At 36.6% G+C, this 22,154-nt stretch overlaps 1 protein-coding gene across 1 annotated transcript; it reads left to right on the top strand.

Moving 5' to 3' along the window:
* The first annotated feature begins 1,321 nt into the window (after positions 1–1,321).
* Positions 1,322–19,884, top strand: pptc7b (protein phosphatase targeting COQ7 b). The gene is made up of 6 exons (XM_059539819.1): positions 1,322–1,788; positions 9,091–9,270; positions 13,211–13,409; positions 15,753–15,876; positions 18,378–18,507; positions 18,620–19,884. The coding sequence occupies exons 1-6, from the start codon at positions 1,587–1,589 to the stop codon at positions 18,676–18,678; spliced, it is 894 nt and encodes a 297-aa protein (XP_059395802.1). The 5' UTR covers positions 1,322–1,586; the 3' UTR covers positions 18,679–19,884.
* The last annotated feature ends 2,270 nt before the right edge of the window (positions 19,885–22,154 follow it).

Below are 22,154 nucleotides of genomic sequence, written 5' to 3'. Positions count from 1 at the left end.
CTATCCTGGTCGTTTTCAACACTCGCAATTCCAACTCCTGACTCACTACTACAGTGATCTTGACGGAACAAGATGGTTTTATACTGCCAAGGGCGTGGTAGCTCGTACCAAGGGGCGTGGTGAGCTGGAAACTGCTTACGTCACCTGCCACCGCTTACATCACTTGCCACCACAACATCCAATAGGAAAAATCAACTGCAGTAGCCACCGTTCAACCTGAAGAGGGCAGCACTCAGACGTTTTTACACCATATATTGTAGAATTAAAACACTTTATACTCAAATGTCAAAAATGTTACTCGAATCAATGAACAGCACTAATAAAGCCCCATTCTTATAGATCATTAACTTAAAAAAGTTGGTTTAGGGTTTAGTTACTCTTCAAACCCCAAACAACAGATTATTTCTGTCACCTGCAGTAGATAGACGTTTTCAACCATTTTTAGTTTTTAAAATGTATTTTCAAACATTTAAGTCGTTTTTGTGGTAAATTTATAAAATAAAAATATTAATGATTCGCTTGAATAAATTGTACTTGTATAAATAAATTGACATAAATTGACATCTTTGATAAAGTATTAGTATGCAATATAGTAAGAGAAATAATAGATGAATTATTCATTCTGCGGATGCGCTATATATATATATATATATATATATATATATATATATATATATATATATATATATATATATATATATATATATATATATATATATATATATATATATTTTTTTTTAGGAATGTAATATTTTGCTACAAATATTACAACCAAAACAGGTCTTTTAAATGAATTCCATTAGAAGAGATGTATAATCTGAGATATGCTGAAATACCATGAGAGAGAGAGAGAGAGAGAGAGAGAGAGAGAGAGAGAGAGAGAGAGATTAAAAACACAATAACAATAAACTAATTATATAAAATAATTTAACAAATTTATAACTGTCTGGTAAAACACACAAAAGGTAAATTTGCCCACAATTTTCTAAGCAATATTGCCTTTTAGACTTTACATTTGTGTAAAACATTACAATAAAATGGAAAATCATTTAAAAATTTAGGGAAATTTGGTTTGTACCTTGGAATTAGTTTTCAGTGAGAAAACGTCCCATGAAAATGAATTGAAATGCTTCACAGCAACACAGAATAGTTTAGTACTCTATGTAATGGAAAAATACACACAGAATACATCCACAGAAGTCACAAGAGTAGTCGCTATCTCAGTTTAAAGTGTTCCAGCACCTGTTCTTTCACTACGCGCTGACGTCACCGCGGCAGGTCATGTGACCTCGGGGCCCGGATGCGGTCGTTCCCGGAACACTGCGGTGGTGAGAGAGTGCACCTAGACTAGAGGATGTCGGACAGGATGGAGTGCATAGGAGAGACTTCATCCAAGACATAAAATAGCCCTAACTTTATCCAAGACATAAAACAGCCGTATATCTCACACGACCGGCGTTCACTGAAGAAGAAAGGGCGTTTGAGTCACTTTTAAATCGGCGTGCTTCCTCTACAGCGCGTGGAGCCGAATGTCGGTGCTCAGATCCTAGAGACACGGGACACGGGCTACACGCTCACCGCGGGGAATGTTATCGGTACTCTCCTATGGCAGGATCGTGGCCAGGGCTGTCCTGGGCGGACTCTCCCAGACGGACGGCAGAGATTACCGCCTGGTCACGGCCAGCTGCGGCTTCGGGAAGGACTTTCGGAAGGGGATCCTGAAGAAGTGCATGTGTTACGGAGACGACGCCTGCTTCATCGCCCGGCACAAGTCCGCGGATGTTTTGGGTGAGCGCCACCGAAATTCAGTGTGTTATACATTAGTTGTTTTGGCACAAATATGCACGGTGACCAGCTCGTTAGTAGGGACTTTTAACTGTGAAAAGGAGCTTCACGGGTTACCGTCAGCCCTCGGTTCGTGATGGAGGGGTGTGAGACACGATCAGTCCAGCTCTCACCTCAAATAACCTCCCTTTGAGAATCTCTGGGACTTTCCTGATCCCGCATGTAGATTTAACATGCGTTCCTTAAATATGTAGCAGATAGGCAACTGATTAGTACTATAATATATCATATCATGCATATAAAATCTACATTTATTGCAAATTAACAGTTAGCTTGGGTAACACAATTTGACCTTTCACCCAGAAAGAAGCCAGACCGAGCCCCAAAGCGCGACTAGCGGCCGAAACTAGAATTATTTCCCCTATACACATTTCCATCATGGAAACACGGATATAAATGACACATTGTTAAAGTCCGGCGTGCGTAACATTAACAGATATCTCCGATCGCGTGTGCTTTGACTCTATAAATGTAATTTACATTCTGGATATTAATGTTTTAGTAATTCGATCTGTTTAAAGATGTTATGAGCTGTATGCATAAAACATGCATGCATTAACTAAATTATATCCTGTAGGAGTGTCAGGGGCTCGCTTGTAAGGGTTGCAGGAGCTAGTGTAAAGGTCAGAATGGTTGAATATGGAGGCGGCCATGTTTTTAATCACATCCTCGATCCAGCGACACACACACGCGCATCTTTGTCCTTTCGTTGACCCACTGACATGTTCTCTCGCATTTCTACAACCTGATATAACAACCTTAAATAATACTGAATAGTTGTCACTGAGAAAACTGAGAATAATTTTCTCAAGTTAACACGATACAAGAAGGGTCGGAGGGTTCCCGGTTACATTCACGTGCTACAGACAGTGAATGTTCACCGGCTTTTGTTACAGACTCGGCAGCGCGTGAGTAGCAGCCCAGCTGTTACTTACCTCAAAACACCAGTTACTGACTACTATTAAATCTACTAACATAAAGGCTCTATTCTAGTGCATTGCTATTCTGTTGTACTGGATAGTTATTATGTGGATAAAGATCACAACAACAGTCAGTTTCCACAAGTAAAAATACAACTGACATTTTGAACTGTAACGTATAAAGCATTAACAGACATGCCTGCTGTGAGCTATACGATTGTTAAACAATAGTAACTGTTGTTTTTTAAGCTATCTGCCTATTTATTTTTAACACATTTTTAAGTAATCGCGTTTAACAGCAAACCTTCTGGTGAGAAACTCCATTACCCATGATTCTGTAGCAAAATCTCCACCAATCAGGTTATCACAACAAAATGAAGCGCTCAAATTATTTGATTCGGTTTGCCTGCTTGTAATTTTCTTAGATATTTGTGTAGATATACAAATTTCGCAATAAATGTAGCTGCTTCTTTATGTACAATCATCATATTTAAATCAATGGTTCTATATTCTCTATATATCCTGTTGTTGTTGTTGTTTTTTGTCTCATCTCCCATCTTAATTTCTTTTTAAATGTGTTTTTCTCTGTCCACTGAGTCTAGTGAAATTCTCTGTTTACTATCACAAGTCTTTAAAGGTCAGTGGATGATCTTCACTTTCCACTCCAATTAGCCTAATGAGCTGGTCTTAAAAACAGGAAGAGACGGCTCTGGGGTTTATTTGGTGCCCTCTGATTTCTCGTGGTTCATGGTGAAGTTTCAGGAGGGTGTGAACCTTAGTAATCACATTATCAGTTGGATGCGAGGTGTTCAGTGAAACTCTTTTCCAGGAGATCTCAGAGATGTGCTCGGTCACAGACAGACACACTTTAATCCAGCAGCGATTACTGCCAAACATTGACGCCAGTCATGACTAGCTTCTTATCCATTTTTACAGATGTATGATGTTCCATTTATCAGCAATAACAAAAAACAAATCCTATAAGACTAAATAACTGCTTGCTTAGAGGTTTCAGGTTTATTATTTATAGTGGCCTTTGTTGTGCCAACTGGAAATAATGTGTTAATTTCAGTCATGTTCAGATAGGGGTTAATGGTACCTCTGAAGTCTTTATATATGGTAACATGTTATATCTCAAAATATATTTAATGAATTGATAAAGTTATGTCTGCTTATTTAAACAAAATAAACCCATAATCACTATACAACTCATCAGTGCAAATAAACAAAATAAGCTGTAAATATTAGTATTGTGATTGTACAGTTATGTAAAAATCTATAAAATTCTTAAATGCAATAGTTATGATAGTAATATCTCTCTAGTTTTTATTTAGTCATTTTTAACTTTTAGTAATAATTATTATTTTATAGCCATATTGACATAAAATCACAACATTTTGCCCAAATAATACAGCTCTACAAAAAAGCACAGCAAACCTGGATTTTTTTAAATTGCAGTTTAAAATATCAGAAAGTTTTGATCAGAAAAAATCTCACTTTTTTGCCCAAATCGTGCAGTGCAAGGTTATAATATGTTGAGGTATTAAGTATATTAAAAATGGCAATGACACCCATTTTAGTTCAGTTAATTAAATACTATGGGTAAAATAATAAAGAACATGGCAAAAATATTTTAAAAAAGTCTGGGTGACTGTTTGTCACAAGGAAGTTGCACCTCGATACATAAAGTGGACTCATTGTATGGCAGTGCTGGAATCTGCCTTCAAGTTTGTGCTGGTGTAAACACATGGACGTTTCCTCTTTAGTTCTTTTGCTATGGTAAAAATGGTCATCTCAGGTTAATGTTTATGAAACTAAATACAAATGTTATGGACTAAGGATTTGAGTCATGGAATCGCTGATCTGACCTCACGATTTGGCCTGGATGTTGGTTGTGTATGTGGTGTTATAATAAACGTTTCAATACAGTATCCTCCAAGTTATTTTGTCCCATTCTAAAGTATTTTCTCCTACTCTAACACCACTATGTTTGCAGCCTTGGGATTAACAGTTGGTCTTGTTTGCAAAGCTCTATTGAAATGTTAATGGTAGCTTGATTTGTGCTTCTCTAAATCGTGTTTAACTCTGAAAAGTCACCGCTCATTCCTTTTGAGCCTGGATCTCCCTTTGAGCCCATGCAATCGCTTAATTCTTGATTTTAAAATCATGTTTCAACATATAATACATCTAAAATATAAAAATATGAAATCTACAGCAAGTTTGCGCACTTTTAATTATGCGAATCTTTTATTCTTCATATCTCCAATAATAATCAAGAATGTAGTAATATATAAAGCACAGCTCACACAGAGATCACTGAACCGAAATATTTTGAAATAAATATTTTTATTGAAATATTTTATAATATTGCGAAATATTTGTGTGTATTTGAGTTGTGTGAATTCCTTGAAATGACTCAATTTGGCTGTCGAAAATTAGCCAAGAAAGGCGATTCAGTCATTCAAAACAACGGTTTACAGATTTGAGTCCTTGTGGTGTGTTTTAGGTACATTTATTTTATTTATAAAATCATTTAATTTACTCTTCGTTACTTAATTGATCACCATTATAAATATTTTTTCTTGTATTTAGTGCAAAGATACAAAGATAGATAGGGCTGCAACTAACGATTATTTTGATAATCGATTAATCTGTCGATTATTTTTACGATTAATCGGTTTATGTACTTATATTTTAGTTTTTTCCATTTTTTCCCCCAAGTAAATTATTAATAAATGGTCTTTATCCTTCAGCATAGATTTTTAAGAGATTTTAACCATTTTGCACTGTCATATCCTAATCAAAAATATACCTGGAGTTGTTTTATTGTGTTAGTAATCCTTTGTCGAACTCTTCTGCAATCAGAACACTGACCCATACTCTAGCAAATTTCACAAGGAGATTTAAAATGTTTTCACCATGGCAGTCCTTAGAGCTCCTAATGTAGTTTAACATCCCGAACGAAGCTTATTAAGAAATCTTTCAGAACATATTTTCACGAAGAATAAGGATAAAACAGAATAAAATTGCAGTGCATTGTATTTTATTATTTACTGGGAAACAGCTTTATAGCTTTTGCTGTGAAATTGTAAACAATCCTTCGAATAAAGTGCCAGTGGCATGAAACCTGAATGGAACTCACAATTGAAAGTAAAATCCATCAGAAGGTTGTCCAGAAAAAAAAATTGGACAGTCACACACAAAAAACCTGCTGTGTGAAAAAGAGCAGTGAATACTTAGAAAAAAAGTGCATTTCAAATATCTTTAAACATTTACCTCTCTCATTCAGTCATAATTAGGCTGCACGACTGAATTTTGAACTGGTAAACTACAAACTGATCACAGAACATGTTTGTAAAGCTTTAAATGTTAACTGTTAAAAAGCAATGTTATCAGCTTTTACGACTAAACATTTGCAAACAACATTGTACTGGAGAATCTGCACAAATAAAAGTCTTAGGGGCCGTTCACAAATCGCGCCTAAAAACGTGTGGAAAACGCTAGGCGCACCGCTTTCTCCTTCTTTCCCAAGCGCTCGGGCAGAAGCGCCCCTGAGGCGTCTGCCTTTGCTAAGCAACCATGACGTGCTCTCTCCTTGAAGACGCGGAAATTTCAGCAAAGGAGAAATGGATTTGCAGCTCAAAAAATCACTTGCAGTAGCTCTGATACTAAATTTATTTCAAAATGGAAATCCATATACAACTATGATCAGCTGTTCCTTTCATCTTGACTGAGCTTTTAACGTTGTTACGGGAAAGGATGAAGCTGATTGGTTAGTTCTTGTCACATGACCCGCGATGCGCTTGCAGCATTCTGAAAAGTTGAGATGTTTTTAACTCGATGCGGTGCGGTGTTGGAAATAACGAACTTGAGCGCGCAAAAGACGCGATATGTGAACGTCCCCTTAAACAGTTCAGTAGTGCAGAGTTTACAGGTTACTCTTCTTTTTTGAAGGCTCAAAGTAGAGTACTCCCAGTCTCCCACATCCCGCTAAATGCTGCAGAGACGCTGTTCGGGAAGCACGTGACATAAAACGAGGCCAGCTATTGGCTATTCGCTACTTCTCCTGCTGTACTGGCTGAGTAAAACCTCCGGTGGCTCATTACTGCCACACTTTGGTCACCGCAGATTTGAAATATGCACGAAATGAGCCGCTTACGGCAAATAAAAGTTATTTAGCAACGAATCGATGACTAAATTAGTTGACAACTATTTTAATAATCGATTTTTATCGATTAAATCGATTCGTTGTTTCAGCTCTAAAGATAGAGCAGTTTTTCAAAGATACCTTTAATGCTGTCACTTATGTTAAAAAACATTTATAGCAATCTTTTTTTTTTTTTTTTACAATAAAGAACAATGAAAGAATTTTAAAAGCTTTCAAAACAAAAAAAGGGTAAATTTCTTAGAAATAGACACATTCATGTTTGTTTCATATGATTTTGCTAAATGTTTATACTATTTTCTATTGTGTTGCCTTGCCAATAACTAAAATAAAAATGGCAGCAATTTTAAATTCAGCTCCCTTTGTGACAAATTGTCAATCGTTGAATTTAAAGGTAGGGCGTTTTCAAAGATAGGTGATTTCATAGAGACCAGCAACAACAAGCTAGCTTTGAAAGCATAAAGGCCCCAATATACTTCAAATGAAGTTTATTTTCGTTCTTCATTTCGGGGAAAAAGAAGTTTGAAAAGGCTGAGCGACAGTATACTGTTAACAAACTTTCCAACACCCCCACGCTGCTGGAGATTAATGTAAATGTGTCACAACGCCCGCGAGTATCCCCTAAATGTAATTTTATTAATAAGATTCGGGAGGAGCGCGTCAGATACTTAGCCTAACCAACACAGGTGGACCATAATCAAGTAATCAATCCCATAGTATAAATATCGCTGACTTACCTCTATCCACTGACGGTTTATCAGCATCCCTCCTCCACCCCATCTCCTCACTTCAAGTTCACTTTATAAATAGACGGGGAAGGGGGGGTACTCTAGGTTCGGGCCATTCCCGAGCTCGGAGCCCTTCCCCGGACAGCACGCCAAATACGCATTCCATACCTCAGCTAATTATATGTAAGCGTGAACTATTGAAACACAACAACGATGAAATGATGAAGTGTAGGCAGTCTAGGTGTGAGACAGGCACCAATGGTCAGAATATTATAGACATAAGAATAATGATTAGCAGCTGTTCAGAATCAAGCATCATGTTTGCAATACAAAAGAACCATAATCAGTCCATTATGGGAAGTGTGAATGGCTCATAGTCTGAAAACCTTAGCATGATGTGGAAGAAAATATTGGAGTGTGTTTGTAATTTATTTTATTAAACTGGATAAATCGTTACACCTTTTCATATCTTATGTGGTGTTATGATTTACTTTTGATAAAAACAAATGTTTATTATTGTATGTTCCTTTGGCATTTCATTTATTGAATACCATTTAAACTTTCTTAATGAAAGAACAACAGCATCAGTATGGTGTAACATTTATTTGAAACATGTATTTGATATTTCCTTTCATTCTTTTCATGGCTTTGGAAAACTTGTCTCGGATGTTTCTCTTTGTCGCTTTTTGCATAACTCTTTTTTGCATAAATGCTTTCTCTGAATCTTTAAAGTCTCTCTGTGAGCAATAGTATAGGTGTGGATATATTTGTGCACCTCAGCTATTCGACACTCAGTGTATTCAGGAGATGTTGTTCTCCTCTTGAACCGCCGTAGAATGAGAAACAAACCTGGGAGGAAAAAATTGCATGTCAAAAGGAGATGAGAAAACATTACGATACAAAGTGCATAATATTACAATAATTGAACCTTCCACTCTTGCTTGGTCTGTAATGAACTTTCTATTCGTAATGAACGCTTGACTTTCAGACAGCATAACAAAAAATGTTTTTGCACCAAATACCTTTAATTTACAGTGTTATTTGAGGACATAATTAAATGTCTTTTAAAATGGGAAGCTGGGAGTGCTTGGGTTGTCTGGTTAGATTTTGTAAAAAATAATAACCAATAGTAACTAGCTACTTGGAGTTCAAGGGGTTCACAAGATATTCATCTAACATCCTCTTTTTTTGAACGAAGGCGTCAGACGTGCTTTAGCAGACGGCTGTTTTAACTTACCATCACAATGCACAGTCAGTCAGTCAGGAAGGAGGTTTGTGGCAGCTGCCGTCTGTCTCTGCGCCATCTCTTCCTTCATTTTCATTCGATTGTCAGAAGTTAGGTGTTAAAGCTATGAGGGTTGAGGAAGTTAACATGCATCCAACTGGTTTTACTCTCAGTGACCGTATCTGTCTCGTTCTGTTTTCCTCTCAGGTGTTGCGGATGGCGTCGGGGGCTGGAGGGATTACGGTGTGGACCCGTCCCAGTTCTCTGCCACCCTGATGAGGACATGTGAACGGCTCGTGAAGGAGGGCCGCTTCACTCCCAGCAGCCCCGTGGGCATCCTGACCTCCGGCTACTATGAACTCCTGCAGAACAAAGTACCGCTGCTGGGTAAGATCTTATCCACACACACACCGAACCATACAGTGAGTCACACACTCGCTGCTGCTTTTATGCGTCGTGATGTACAATACTGATTCTTGTCCAAGTTTTTTCCAAATGTATTGACAAGAATTCATGCTTGACTATTATGAGCAGCAGAAATTACAGGTTTTGATGTCATGCATCTCATCAGTGTTATTTTAGTATTGTTTCTATTCTGTTTTAGAAATCTTTTTTTTTTACATTTTTGAGTAACTTTTTGTGTTTTTTTTTGTAATTTTCTTTAGCTTGTTTTATTGCAGTAATTGTACTTCATTTTATTTTAGTTAGTGTCTTATGTGTTTGTTTACATTTTTCCTCTATTTATTTTTTTTATTTTAGGTTTATTTCAATTAACTAAATTTTTAATTTCAGTTAAAGATAACACATCAGTGCCCAGTTATGAATGCTCTACATAGGCAGCAATTAAACTCAAAATTAGCATGTTGCTAAAGTAAATAATAAATTAATAGGTAACACTTAAGAAGGATTTCATTTGTTCACATTTTTGCATTAACTAATAAACCAGTGAGGAATGTTTTTTTTACAGCATTTATTAACCTTTGTTAATGTTAATTAAAATTGTCATGTTCACACTGCATTAACAAATTTTAACACGTAACTTGTATTAGCAAAAAATGTTTTAGCAAATGTAACATTAGTAAAGATTTATAAATGCTGTGTTGTTGGTTCATGTTAACTATTGTAGTTAACTAATGTTGACAAATGAAATGTTATTGTAAGATGTTAAAAATATTTATATAGTTTTATAAATGCAATTTCTGTTGTTTTGTCTTCCTGCTAGGGAGTTTTTGCAAGACATCATTGTCTATTATTAAGTTTACTTAGTAGGATTTTTTACTTGTGTTTTTCACATTTTTGAACAATTGAAATATCTTGAAGTATTATGGCAGCTTGTCCACTGATTATCATTTGAATCTATGCTAAATAGAGTTTGGTCTAACGAAATGAAACCATTTTTACTGAGCATGTCTTTATAAACCGCAGAAAGGTTATTGTTTACTAAGGTAACTTCTAATTACCAGATGGTCCATGTGCCTTTTTTACCTTGCAGAGACTGAGAGTAAAGTTAGATTCTCAAACAAGGCATTGGATTACCAAGCATGCGACCGGTCGTCTTTTTGCTGAAACCTGACATCACGGGCTGTCAGAAATGTCACTCTGTGTTCTTCGTCTTGCTGAGTTGTCTGCCTCTTTAAAAAGTGACCTGCTTTTATTTTGGGAAGGCATGTGGAGTGATAAAGGTCTGTGGGTGATCGGTCTTAGACAAGGTCGCTTCAACATAAACCCTGATCGGTGGGAAACATTACTCTTAAATATAGGTTTAATAGATTGATTAAAATGTTAGGTGTAATAAACTAACAATGAACAATACTTTTACAGCATTTATATTAGCCTACATACTATTTTCTACTGTTTTCTATTGTAATATATTCTAAAGTTTAATTTATTCCTGTGAATTATTCTAGTCTTCAAAAATCATTCTAATATGATAATTTGGTATTTTCGTAATTGATAAATGTTGAAAACCGGTGTACTGCTTAATGTTTTTGCAGTAATTGTGATGTTTTTTAGTTCAAAAGAGTGGCATTTTTTTTTAATATAAATATTTTTAAATATTATTAATGTCTTTACTCTCACTTTTGATCTATTTAATGCACCTTGAAAGATAATTATTAATTTACTAAATAAAAAATATCTTGCTGACCCTAAACATTTGAACGATAGTATATAGTAATAGTAATATATTTTTTTACATTTCAAACTGATTATTTGATATATTTGAACAAAATTTATAAACAATGGTATGTTTATATCAACATAAACCTAGATTGACAAAATCGCTGTAAAATTTTGTTTGCATTAATGTTAGCAAACTGAAACCGCTTGAAACGTTCTACGAAAACGTATGTTACTTTTACATGACTTTTTGTCAGTAGCTATGTTTCCATCAGCCTGTTTTTATACATATTGTGAAATATCTCTTCAGAAATTAGTGATGGAAATGGCAAATTTCAAATAAAAATTCCTTAATTCGCAAAAACTTTATTTCATTTTTTACAATGGACATGTGATTGTCCCACTGACATACTTTACATGCAACAATTTCTCCCTGCATACACGTCATACTGCTTTCTGTGTAGACAGCTTCTTATATAATAGGAGCCACAATGCATCACGGTTAGCTTTCATGTACAGTATGTAGCAGGGAACTACACTAACTTTTTCCACTGGTGGCACTTGCGCTACTAACCTTTTCAGTTACTGGCGCAAAACATGATTTGGTCGCACAAATTATTTTTAGTAATTACTGGATAATAATGAACATTGCTCCGTCTTGTAGCTGGGGTTAGAGGGGCCCTGGTGCAGTGGGCCCTGTTTAAAATTGTTTAATTTGTACTGTATGTTCATTCTATTTATTTATTTGTGCTATTTACACAATGTTTACATTTTTTTTAAGTTTGTTTTTGTTAATTTAAAATAGCACTGCATAGTCTTCACTGTAAAATAAAATACTCAATCAAACCAAAATTTATTTAAACACCTTCAACATTTCTCACATTATCAGTTTATTTGCTGTAGTTTAGAAATTGGTAATAAAATATGACAATAACTCAGGGTTAAACTGTGTCAGAACAAATTCATCTTGATAATGTCAGATAACTTTGATAGAAAGATATCTAATGGAATCAACCAAAACTTCAGACGTCTGTCAGTATGACAATATTTACACAACTATCCATACTTTGTTGAACAGTTACCAAGCAAGCAATGCTTAATTTGGTTCAGTCTGTGGTGTGAAAAGGTTGCATTAGCAATTAAAGAAATAAACACTTAAGCAAAACTGTAGTCTACAGTATGAAGAATTTTTGGGTATAATATTTCACAGATCACTGTATTTTGCTATACTCACTTACATAAATGAACTAGTGTCCTGCACCCACCAGTAAAACAATTCTATCTTATTTTTGGACTGACTTTGGATAAATGATTGTTAAAACTACAAAGTAATTCAGTCAAGAGCAGTGAGTGATTTACTTTCATTTTCATTCATTAAAGACACTGACAGCAGAGCTAGTAAATTAGGCGCGGTCACTTTAAGAGACAGTGCATCAATTATAATGATACACATCCGATTTCTTTCTCAACTCTTTACTTTCACTTAAGACATAAGAAAAAGACATTACTTCAACTTTTTCGAACACACTTTCCAAGACGGGTATTTTGACATATTTTGTATGTATTTGTTGTCGGTACAAAAGCAAGAAGACTTTGAGACGCGTCTCTGCTTGCTCCCTGAACACCAGAACACCGCGGTGCTGAATTGAGCTCTTCCGCTTTTCGCTCTTTTTTTCTGTTTGTTTAAACTGCGATTTGTATTTGTTCGTTCAGGCGCAGGAGGACGCGGACGTCCTGAAGGAGAGCTCGGTTCAGTGTTGCTGTCTGTGAGACGCGGTTCTCTCGTGCGCACCGATCACAGCGTGCGAGTAACCACATGCTCAGTTCAGCTTTCCCGCATCGTGGGGCTGAAGCCAACTTGATGTGTTGAATGCTCGGAGCACGTTATAAAACGTATTCTTAAAAAACACATTTCTGTTTTAATAAATGCTCATATTAAATCATAGCATAACAAATAAGTAGGTACAAAAATAATCAGTTGATACATTTGCGACCCCATAAAAATTTGGGTCGCAATGGCATTTCAAAAAGTTGCATATGCGCATATGCAGTGTAGTTCCCTGTGTAGGTTACATGACTATGTTATGGGGACAAAGGTTTAACATTAAACCTTTGTTGGTTAATAAAAAGTAAAGTGTAAATTGTTTTAAGTGCATAAAAAAAAAATGTATTTCTTTAATTTATTTCTTTTTGTCTCTCTCTTTTCTAGGGAGTAGCACAGCTTGCATAGTCGTTCTGGATCGTCGGAGTCACAGGATACACACCTGTAATCTGGGAGACTCTGGCTTCTTGGTGGTTCGGGGTGGAGAGGTGGTCCATCGGTCAGATGAGCAGCAACACTACTTCAACACACCCTTCCAGTTGTCCATAGCCCCGCCGGGGGTCGAGGGCGTGGTGTTGAGTGACAGGTGGGTCAGTGACACTCACTCACTGCAGTATCACAGATGGTTGTGTGTCACAGATCAGTGTCACAGATGTCTGCGCACGGGGTCATGTGGCTTTTACTTCAATTAATAGTGTAAGATGCACCTACTACTGTAGACACCGACACGTTGATCTGGTGCTTATGCAGGCTATGTGAGTTTGATTTATTACGTTCCCGTCTTGCCTCCATCATTCTGCTTTCTATTAATTTATTTAAAAAAAATTATATGCAATTAGTACATATAATGACTTGAATACTCCTCTGCTGTAGCAAGTATTTTAATAAAAAAAAAGGTTTTGTAGTAAGTTTTTATTTTATAAAAAAAAAAAAAAATGAATATAGCTAATATAAAAAACATTTCATATTTTTTGGGGGGGTTATCGAACTGATATTATTGTAAGATTATATCTTTATTTGGTCGTTTGGCATAATCTACTATTACTGTGTAAGCAATAAAGAAGTTTAGGTAAATATTAAACAAATGTAAAACATTTGATAAGTCATGTGATGCAACCAATGTGCAGAAACCTGCTGAAAGGAAGAAAAAATAAACAGAAAATATATGCAGACCCCCCTTTACTGTGTCAAGATTACATAAACGTATATTTAAGGTTAATGTTAATACTTAATCATGGTTACAACATTTTTTAGAGTCTTAAATATTAACTTTTCATAAATTGCATAATAAAAAAAAAACTGAATTTCTAAGAACATTAAACTAGCATTATTTGTTCTTTTTTCTTTATGGTGGACACTTATTAGATTGAGCAGTGTTAGCAGGCAGATTCTCCTGAACCCTGTAGAAGTGAGAACAGCCAAAGAGTTCTGCCTAAAGCACTGTGAGGAAGTGTTGGTCCAATTCTTTAATGTCAAGGCCATGTGATTCTAGTTCCTCACTGCCACGGTCTTGCCAGGGGCACACATCCAAACACGCACACACAAATACCAAAAACCTCCAATCAAAGAGAGAGGGTGGCGAAGCAAACCCATTCGCCTCAGCCAATGAGCATTGTGCTGAACACTTGTTGACATTTTTTTTCTGAGTCCCAGCAGAGGGCATGATTATTTTAAGCTCCACATGTCCTGCTAAATTCATGTGGGACCTTTAGTTTATGTCGTCCAGAGTCGGTTATGGCAACTTTCTCATGTGCAGCAGTGTGCCTCAGTGGTACTAAAATATCCATTTACAAGGAGAATTACATGCATTTGGTTATTTAGTTTGGAGGGTCTCAGGTGCTTTGAGGTCTGTGGCAGTGTTTTAGTAAAAAACAAAAAAAACAAAAAAAAAACCATTTAGCTTTGGAATCAAAACCAAGTTTGTGTGTTGCAGGTCTTCTGAGATCGTAATGATTATTTGTCCAGTAATTTAGCAGATGTTTTAATCCAAAGAAAATTTTTAGATTGTTAATTGTTTGCCCTTGTACTGGTCTCCCTCAAAAAACTTTTTTCCGATACATTAAGTTATTACTTTTGCGGCTAGTTTTATGTGCGTGCTTGAACGCAAAATAGGCTATATCTTAAAAAAGGCCCACCATGTATACATTTAAGTAATTAGATTAGTACAAGCATGATTTATTTGACTAACGGCTTAAATAAATGACTATTACTCCACTAGAAAAATCTTTTTATTCGGAGGCAGCCCTACAATCAAATATGAGTGACTGCCATAGAGCTCTGGAAAACACCCAAATCTAATTTAATAGAAGCAAGTATTAAACGCATAAGCATATGTCCTCTTTTATTTTTTTTTTATTTTTTTTTTTTTTTAATGTGACCCATAATCAGAGCACCAATACTTACCCAGGACACTAAAACAGATTAAACTAAAACTCAAGGGATTTGGAGCTTGAAGAGGCCTGTCTGGTTTCCAAGAAAACAACCTGACTGATTGGATTTGGTCCAGAGGTCATGTTGGGTCTGGACAAGTTCTCTTAAACCCAAGTGTCCATTACCCTCCGTTTAGGTGAGGCTGATCTCTGCCCTGTTACCCTTTTGCGCTACTGCTTGAGTTTCAGCCCAGATCAAGTATCTTAGTCTAATTTATTGGATTAGATCATTGTTGTCCCATTAGCATTTCTACAAAATGACTGGATTTCTGTCTATAGACATTAATCTGAGAACTGCAGGTCCTTTTACTTAAATAAAAAAAAAAATGTTATCTGTGTAGTTCCGAAGGATAAATGTATTTTTCATGACAGGGTTCATTACCTGGCATCAATTATGGGTATGTGGGTGGCATAGTAATTAAAATATGCTGGTATTGTAGAGCGTTGGCATATGCTCTACAACAAGTGTAATTCTAAATGTTTTTGTCGATCTCTTTCAGTCCTGAGGCGGCAGATAGCTCTACCTTTGATGTCCAATTAGGGGACATTATTTTGACCGCTACTGACGGCCTCTTTGACAACATGCCTGACTACATGATCCTGCAAGAACTCAAAAAACTCAAGGTACAGACCGTACTTGCGTTAAGTGTGAGGGTGCAGTCAACTGATTTGGTTTTTGGCTTATACAAATATTAATTTAATTAGTGTGGCTGATATATCACATGTGTGGTTATTTACATTTATTCATTTAGCAGACACTTTTATCCAAAGTGACTTACAAATGAGGACAGGGGAAGCAATCAAAAAAAACAAAAAGAGCAATGATATATAAGTGCTATAACAAGTCTGAATTAGGTTAACACAGTACACATAGCAAGGGCTTTTAAACAATGTTATGATCGCAAATAAGATGCAACTGGACCTGAGGAGACCAGTGTCCAGAATTACAGCATCCAGCATCAAATTTGCAGAATGAAACCAAATTTTTCAGTCAATTCAACAATCGTTTTTTAGTTTCACTATAACTTTCGAGATTCGCGATCGCACATACTCTGTTTATACTATGGAGCAGCAGTACTTACCACACATTTTACAAGATTAGATGTTTGTCAGTGGTACTGAGGATCTGCAAATCATTCTCCATCGTTTTCAGTCATCTCTCATTAAGGGTGTCGCACACACTGATCTATAATAAAGAACTAGATTGCTCATGAAGTCATGAAAGTGAAGCCACCGCGCCGCCATATTGGGAATCCAATAAATGTTAACGTTCTATTGAATTAATATATAGATCAGTGGTAGCACACCGGACAAGAAGCGTAGCGCCACGTCCTTAAAATTCAAACACATTGTTTTCTAGTTTTATATTAAATAAGCTGGAAATTGAGCTCGTGCGTATAGAATGTGTGCGTCTGGTGTGCGATACCTCGAGATGTCCTATAGACGGTTTCAACGGCAACAACATAAACAAACGTTACTGCGCATGCACGCTTTTGTGGCCCTAACTTAACTTCCGGTAGACTTCCAAATAGAAATCAATAACAACAGCCAAGTCCCTCTAGAGTAGATATTTTTTGATAACAAACAAAATATGTTTGCTGCGTAAATCAGGTGGACTTAATGAAAATGCTAATTAATTCTTTGCCAGCAGGAGATGCTTTTAAGCGCAAGAAATAGAGGTTTCCCCAGTAACCGCTGTAAACAACCTGGAAGGTCATGTTCGAGCCTAGCAAATGCAAGGCTACGGTTCTGTCGAGAAAGAGGCTTCCATCCTGCCCAGACCTTTTTTGGGGGGCAACCAGAAATGACCTTTGTGAGCAGTTGAATATTCTGGGACTATGTATTGATAAGAAGTTGCTATGGACTAATCACCTGTCAAACATCTGCAAGCATGCTGGACAGCGTCTTGGAGCTCTGCGTAGGTTGGCCAACAAGCTTGATGTTAAAGGTAGGGCCAATGTCTACAAGGCTCAAGTCAGGAGTACCATGGAGTACTCATGCCTTGCCTGGATGAACGTATCACAGACCACCCTTGAGCAGCTTGACAACATCCAGAAAAAAGCACTGAAAATCATTGGGGTGGATGAGGACACTGCCCTAAGGAAACATGCAATCAGCCAAATCAGCCAACGTAGAACTGTTGCAGCAACAACTGTGCTTTTTAAAATGCACACTGAAAACTGTCCAGAGGATCTCAAAGCTCTGCTACCCCCACCTGATCTCCTTTGCCAAACCACTCGGAGAGCACGACCAAGTCACGCCCTAAAACTCCCCAAGTCCAACACCAAATGCTTGGGGAGGAGTTTTCTTCATTCGGCTGTAACAACTTTTAACTGCCTCCCCTGTACTGTAGTAGGTGAAATCACCTCAAAGAATGTTCAGGCCTTCAAGAAGAGACTAAACAAACACCTACTTAGCTAAAAAAGCACCGCTTGCATCCAGTGTAGACACGGTGTTAGGAATTGTTTTTGTTGTTGAAGTTGTTCTCCCTTATAAGGATTCACGCTTCGTGCACACATCGTCCGATGTCAAATTTGAAGACATCGCCCAACCCTAACAACAATAACAACAATCAACAATACTTGTTTCTTGCTAATTTAGGGATGCTGATTGCAAAAATAATGCCCGTTTTTTCCTCAAACACGTCTCTCAATGATTTTTGACAACCATTTGTATGGTGAAGAAATATTGTATTAGCCGTTAAATCACCAAAAAACTGCCATGAAAACTTGATTATCTGTCTCCCTCTTGGCTAGGTTACATCTCTGTTCAATTCTCAGCCAATTTTCACATATATAAATGACTGTGAAGACTTTATTTTATGCCTTCTACTTCATTTTTTTCCACTTCTTTGCAGATTCTAATTAAGCATTTAGAGTATTTAGAGATGCAGGGCTGTATTATTGGTTGATACCGATAAACTTCGAATCAAAATGTCTGATATATCAGTCTAACACTATACTTGGTTTTTGTTCAGCTTATTGTAAGGTCATCTTCCTATACCAATAATATCAAAATATCCATATAATGGCCGATATGTCGGTATAACATAGATATAACATAGGTATTTTCCACATTTTTAGTTTTATCTCTAATCTTTTTTTTATCTATTTATTTTACCTTAGAATACCAACTATGATAGTATCCAGCAGACTGCCCGCAGCATTGCTGAACAGGCCCATGAGTTGGCCTACGACCCCAACTACATGTCCCCTTTCGCCCAGTTTGCCTGTGACAACGGGTTGAATGTAAGAGGTGAGTCTTCAAAAAGAGGTTCTTGACTTCCATTATCTTTCTCATCCCAAAACCTCTTTGAATATCCATAATCAGCTCTACTGACCTTGTAATTGGTCTGTTTGCATTTCAGGGGGGAAGCCTGATGACATCACAGTACTTCTGTCCATCGTGGCAGAATACACAGACTGAGCATGCTCAGTGGAGCTTGCTCTTCTCTTAAACCTGTGTCTTCCACCCCACTTGTATTGCACTGCACCCCATCTCACTTCTCCTTGCACCCTTTCCATTCTTCCATTTCTCGAGTAAATCAAGTCAACGCAGAGAGGAGGATAATATGAACTCGCTGGTGTGGGTGCTGATGCAAGCAGTGCAAACAGTTCACTAATGATGACCTCATTTGTGTCCAAAAGGATTTTGGGAATCTACAACTCGCATTGTGAATTTGAGTCATTGCTATTGCTATTTTTCCAAGGGGCAAGGAGAGCCATGCATTACCCACAAAAAGTGGGTTCTAATGGGAAAAGCGGTCATATTCACTCGTGTGGCTAGTGCAAATTAAAAGCTGTTGTTAAATGGTTGGTTGTCTATGTCTCGAGAGAGAAGTTAAGCATCTCTATAGCCTCTATGTGCTGGAGTGCATCTGTGTTTTTGTGTGTACGTGTATAATGTGCCCTGTTTGGTTAAGCTGTAATGGAAAGGTAGGTAAAAGTTTGGAATGAGGCTTGGCTAGATTTGAACCTTTTTAAAAAATAAAAAAAAAACTGATTCGGTAAACATTACATGATCCTAGGACTTTTATACAGTTCGTAAAGACTAAGTATATCCCTGGTATCCTTATTTTCAATATGGCATCAAACCTGACTAAGGTCTGTACCAGAGAATGTCACAATCTGCTGATAGACAGCTACACTTGCTCACGGGGATGGTGGATATTGACTGTGAATGCGTGTTGGATGTATATTTACATGATGTCACCTCTCGACCCTTGAGTTTGAAAGTCTACACGCACAAATGGCTAGCATCTGGCAATGCTTTTCATGAATCGAAAGGTCAGGTATATGAATAAATGTTTTATTTTTATAAATATTTAGCTTTTAGCGGACAAGATTCAACAGAATGCAGAAGTCAGGGAACGCTGGTCTTTACAGATCGACGGTAAGGCCTTTTGGCATTTTCTGTGCTCCCTAGCGAGGCTTGGGTAATTTTTTTTATTGATTGAAGGGTATCAGTTTTTTTGTGTGTGTCACCTTAGATTGGTTCTAGAGAACTTTCACATTCATGTGCTGCTTTAATTTTGTAAATTATAAATGTGTGAGTGACTACATTGTTTATATGAATGTTTTTTACCTGTACAATAAAAAATGGGTGAGCTGATGGCGATTTTATTTTACTAAAGCTGAGTGTTGGGTGTGATTGGCTTGCAGTCTTTGGATAAAATAGAACACTGATTCTATGAGAAGCATTTACTACACATAATTGTTATATTTTTGTCCAGTTTATCAAGATTGCAAAACCATAAAGCAATACATATTTTTTTAAATGACTTTTTAGTTTTGTTTCTCCAATATCTTTGAAATATTGTGCATGTCCAGGATGGCGAACCTCAGTAAATTGTCAAAAAAAAAAAAAAAATGATATATATATATATATATAGCCCCTGAGTATTCTTTTAAGATTTCATATTTGAAATCCTATATAACTAAACATGGAACTCAATGTTTTGTGAGCTTTGCCATCCTGATATGTACCTACAGACAGAGAGGACTATAATCAAGTCCTCAGTTGTGCTTGCAACACAGTTCGTCTTGTGGGTTGTGGTCATGTTGAAATGAACATCTCGATATACATTGTTTAATTGCTAAAGAAAACCAAAGCAGGAAAGTGGTGAATCGTTAAATGTTGAGAGTATCTGCCAGAATTAACGGTGTCCCAAATCTGCTTTTCTTTCTAGATAAATGAAATGGAAATCAATTAACAGCCAGTCAAATGTAATGGTCACTCATTTGTGTACTTATCAATTACAAAATGTGGTATCTAGGTCAAATGTTATAGCCATCTTTTTATTTTCGTCGGTGGTGATGTGTGTGATATCAGCACCTCTAGAGGCAGCAAACAGAAATGCAAATGTTTTTTTTTTAAATATATTACTAAACCAATGGCTTTTTTTTAGGCAGAGCTAACAGTTTGCTGGAGTAATGACAGTTTTTGGTTTGGTCAGATGATAAGAATTGGGATAATTTATTTTTGATCAGAAATGCTATAAAATAATGAAGTATTAAGGATCACCCAAAAAAATTACATCAAGTATAAAAAAAAAACTGATTTAAACAACATTTTGTAGTTTGAAATCCAATGTAACAGAAAACAAGTGTAACGTCATACATTGCATATTGGTCAGTCTGTGTCCGAATATAGCCTACTAACTTTTGATCAATTCTTCCCCCAAAAGGCAAATGTTCAAGTTGGTCTTCTCTTAATAGACAGCTCTTTAATTACTCTTAAAGAAGGTATTTTGCTATTGCAACCCATGTACTGCAACACTGGATATTGACTGTTTGAACAAACTGATCAGATTTTTTTACTTGTTAATGAAAGAAATCAGTCTCAGAGAAACCAATTAGTGACTGAAGAAAACATTATTTTTGCTGTTCTGTTTTGGGTCTCTGGTGGTGCTTAAATGTCACATTTCGCCATAAGTGAGTGTCATTGCATGAGATAATGTTGTTACTGGACCTTTTTGTGTCTGTATTTTTGCCACTTTGTTTGCCACACACCACACACATTTTTCAGAATTCTCTTGTTATGGCTTGTCCAAAATCGTCAGATGTGCTTCTATCAATTCTAGTACAATTTTCCTACATTTCAAAACAGTTAGGTTGCCTCCCTGAGTTGGGCTGATAGTGAGTGAGAGGCAGGAGTGGCTCCATCATAAAAATCAACATGTCATTTCAGCCTTAAAATCTCATACTGTCCCATCCAGAGGCCTTTGTGTGGCAAAGCTTGTGTGTCTCGTCTGAGTGTCGCTTACAGTAGTGTTCTCAATTCTGGTTGTATCATCTGTCCTTCTCTCATTTGATGGTTTCTATGGTCCTTCTGCAGTCCAGATGAGTCTGTCAGTCTCTGAAGCAATGTGTGAATGACAACTACACTTTCTGTGTGTACAATTTAACAATGCAAGAAAAAAATATTCCTGTAAATGTTTTCCAAGTTGTAAAATATTTAAATAAAAATATAGTATTTATACTAAAATATGACTCTTGAGTTACTGTCACTTCGTTTTAAAGGGATACTACACCCCAAAGTGAAAACTGTCATTGATCACCCCCATGTCAATACAAACCCTTAAAAGCTTTGTTCATCTTCAGAACACAATTTAAATTTTTTTTTTGATGAACACCGGGAGGCTTGTGACTGTCCCATAGACTGCCAAGTAAATTACACTGTCAAGGTCCAGAAAAGCATCATCAGAATAGTCCATCTGCCATCATTGGTTCAACCGTAATGTTTCGACGAGAATACGTTTCGTACACAAAGAAAAAAAAATACATTAATCAACAATTAGTTTCCTCTGGGTCTCTACTCTCTAAGCATCACCGTAATGCCATTTTGGAGAATATCTGCTGGACACAAGCAGCAAACTCTCTTCTGTGTCAGCTGCGCCACAA

Source organism: Carassius carassius, chromosome 45, assembly GCF_963082965.1.
Source record: "Carassius carassius chromosome 45, fCarCar2.1, whole genome shotgun sequence".
NCBI classification, from domain to species: domain Eukaryota; kingdom Metazoa; phylum Chordata; class Actinopteri; order Cypriniformes; family Cyprinidae; genus Carassius; species Carassius carassius.
This window is presented reverse-complemented; position numbering and strand designations above follow the sequence as displayed.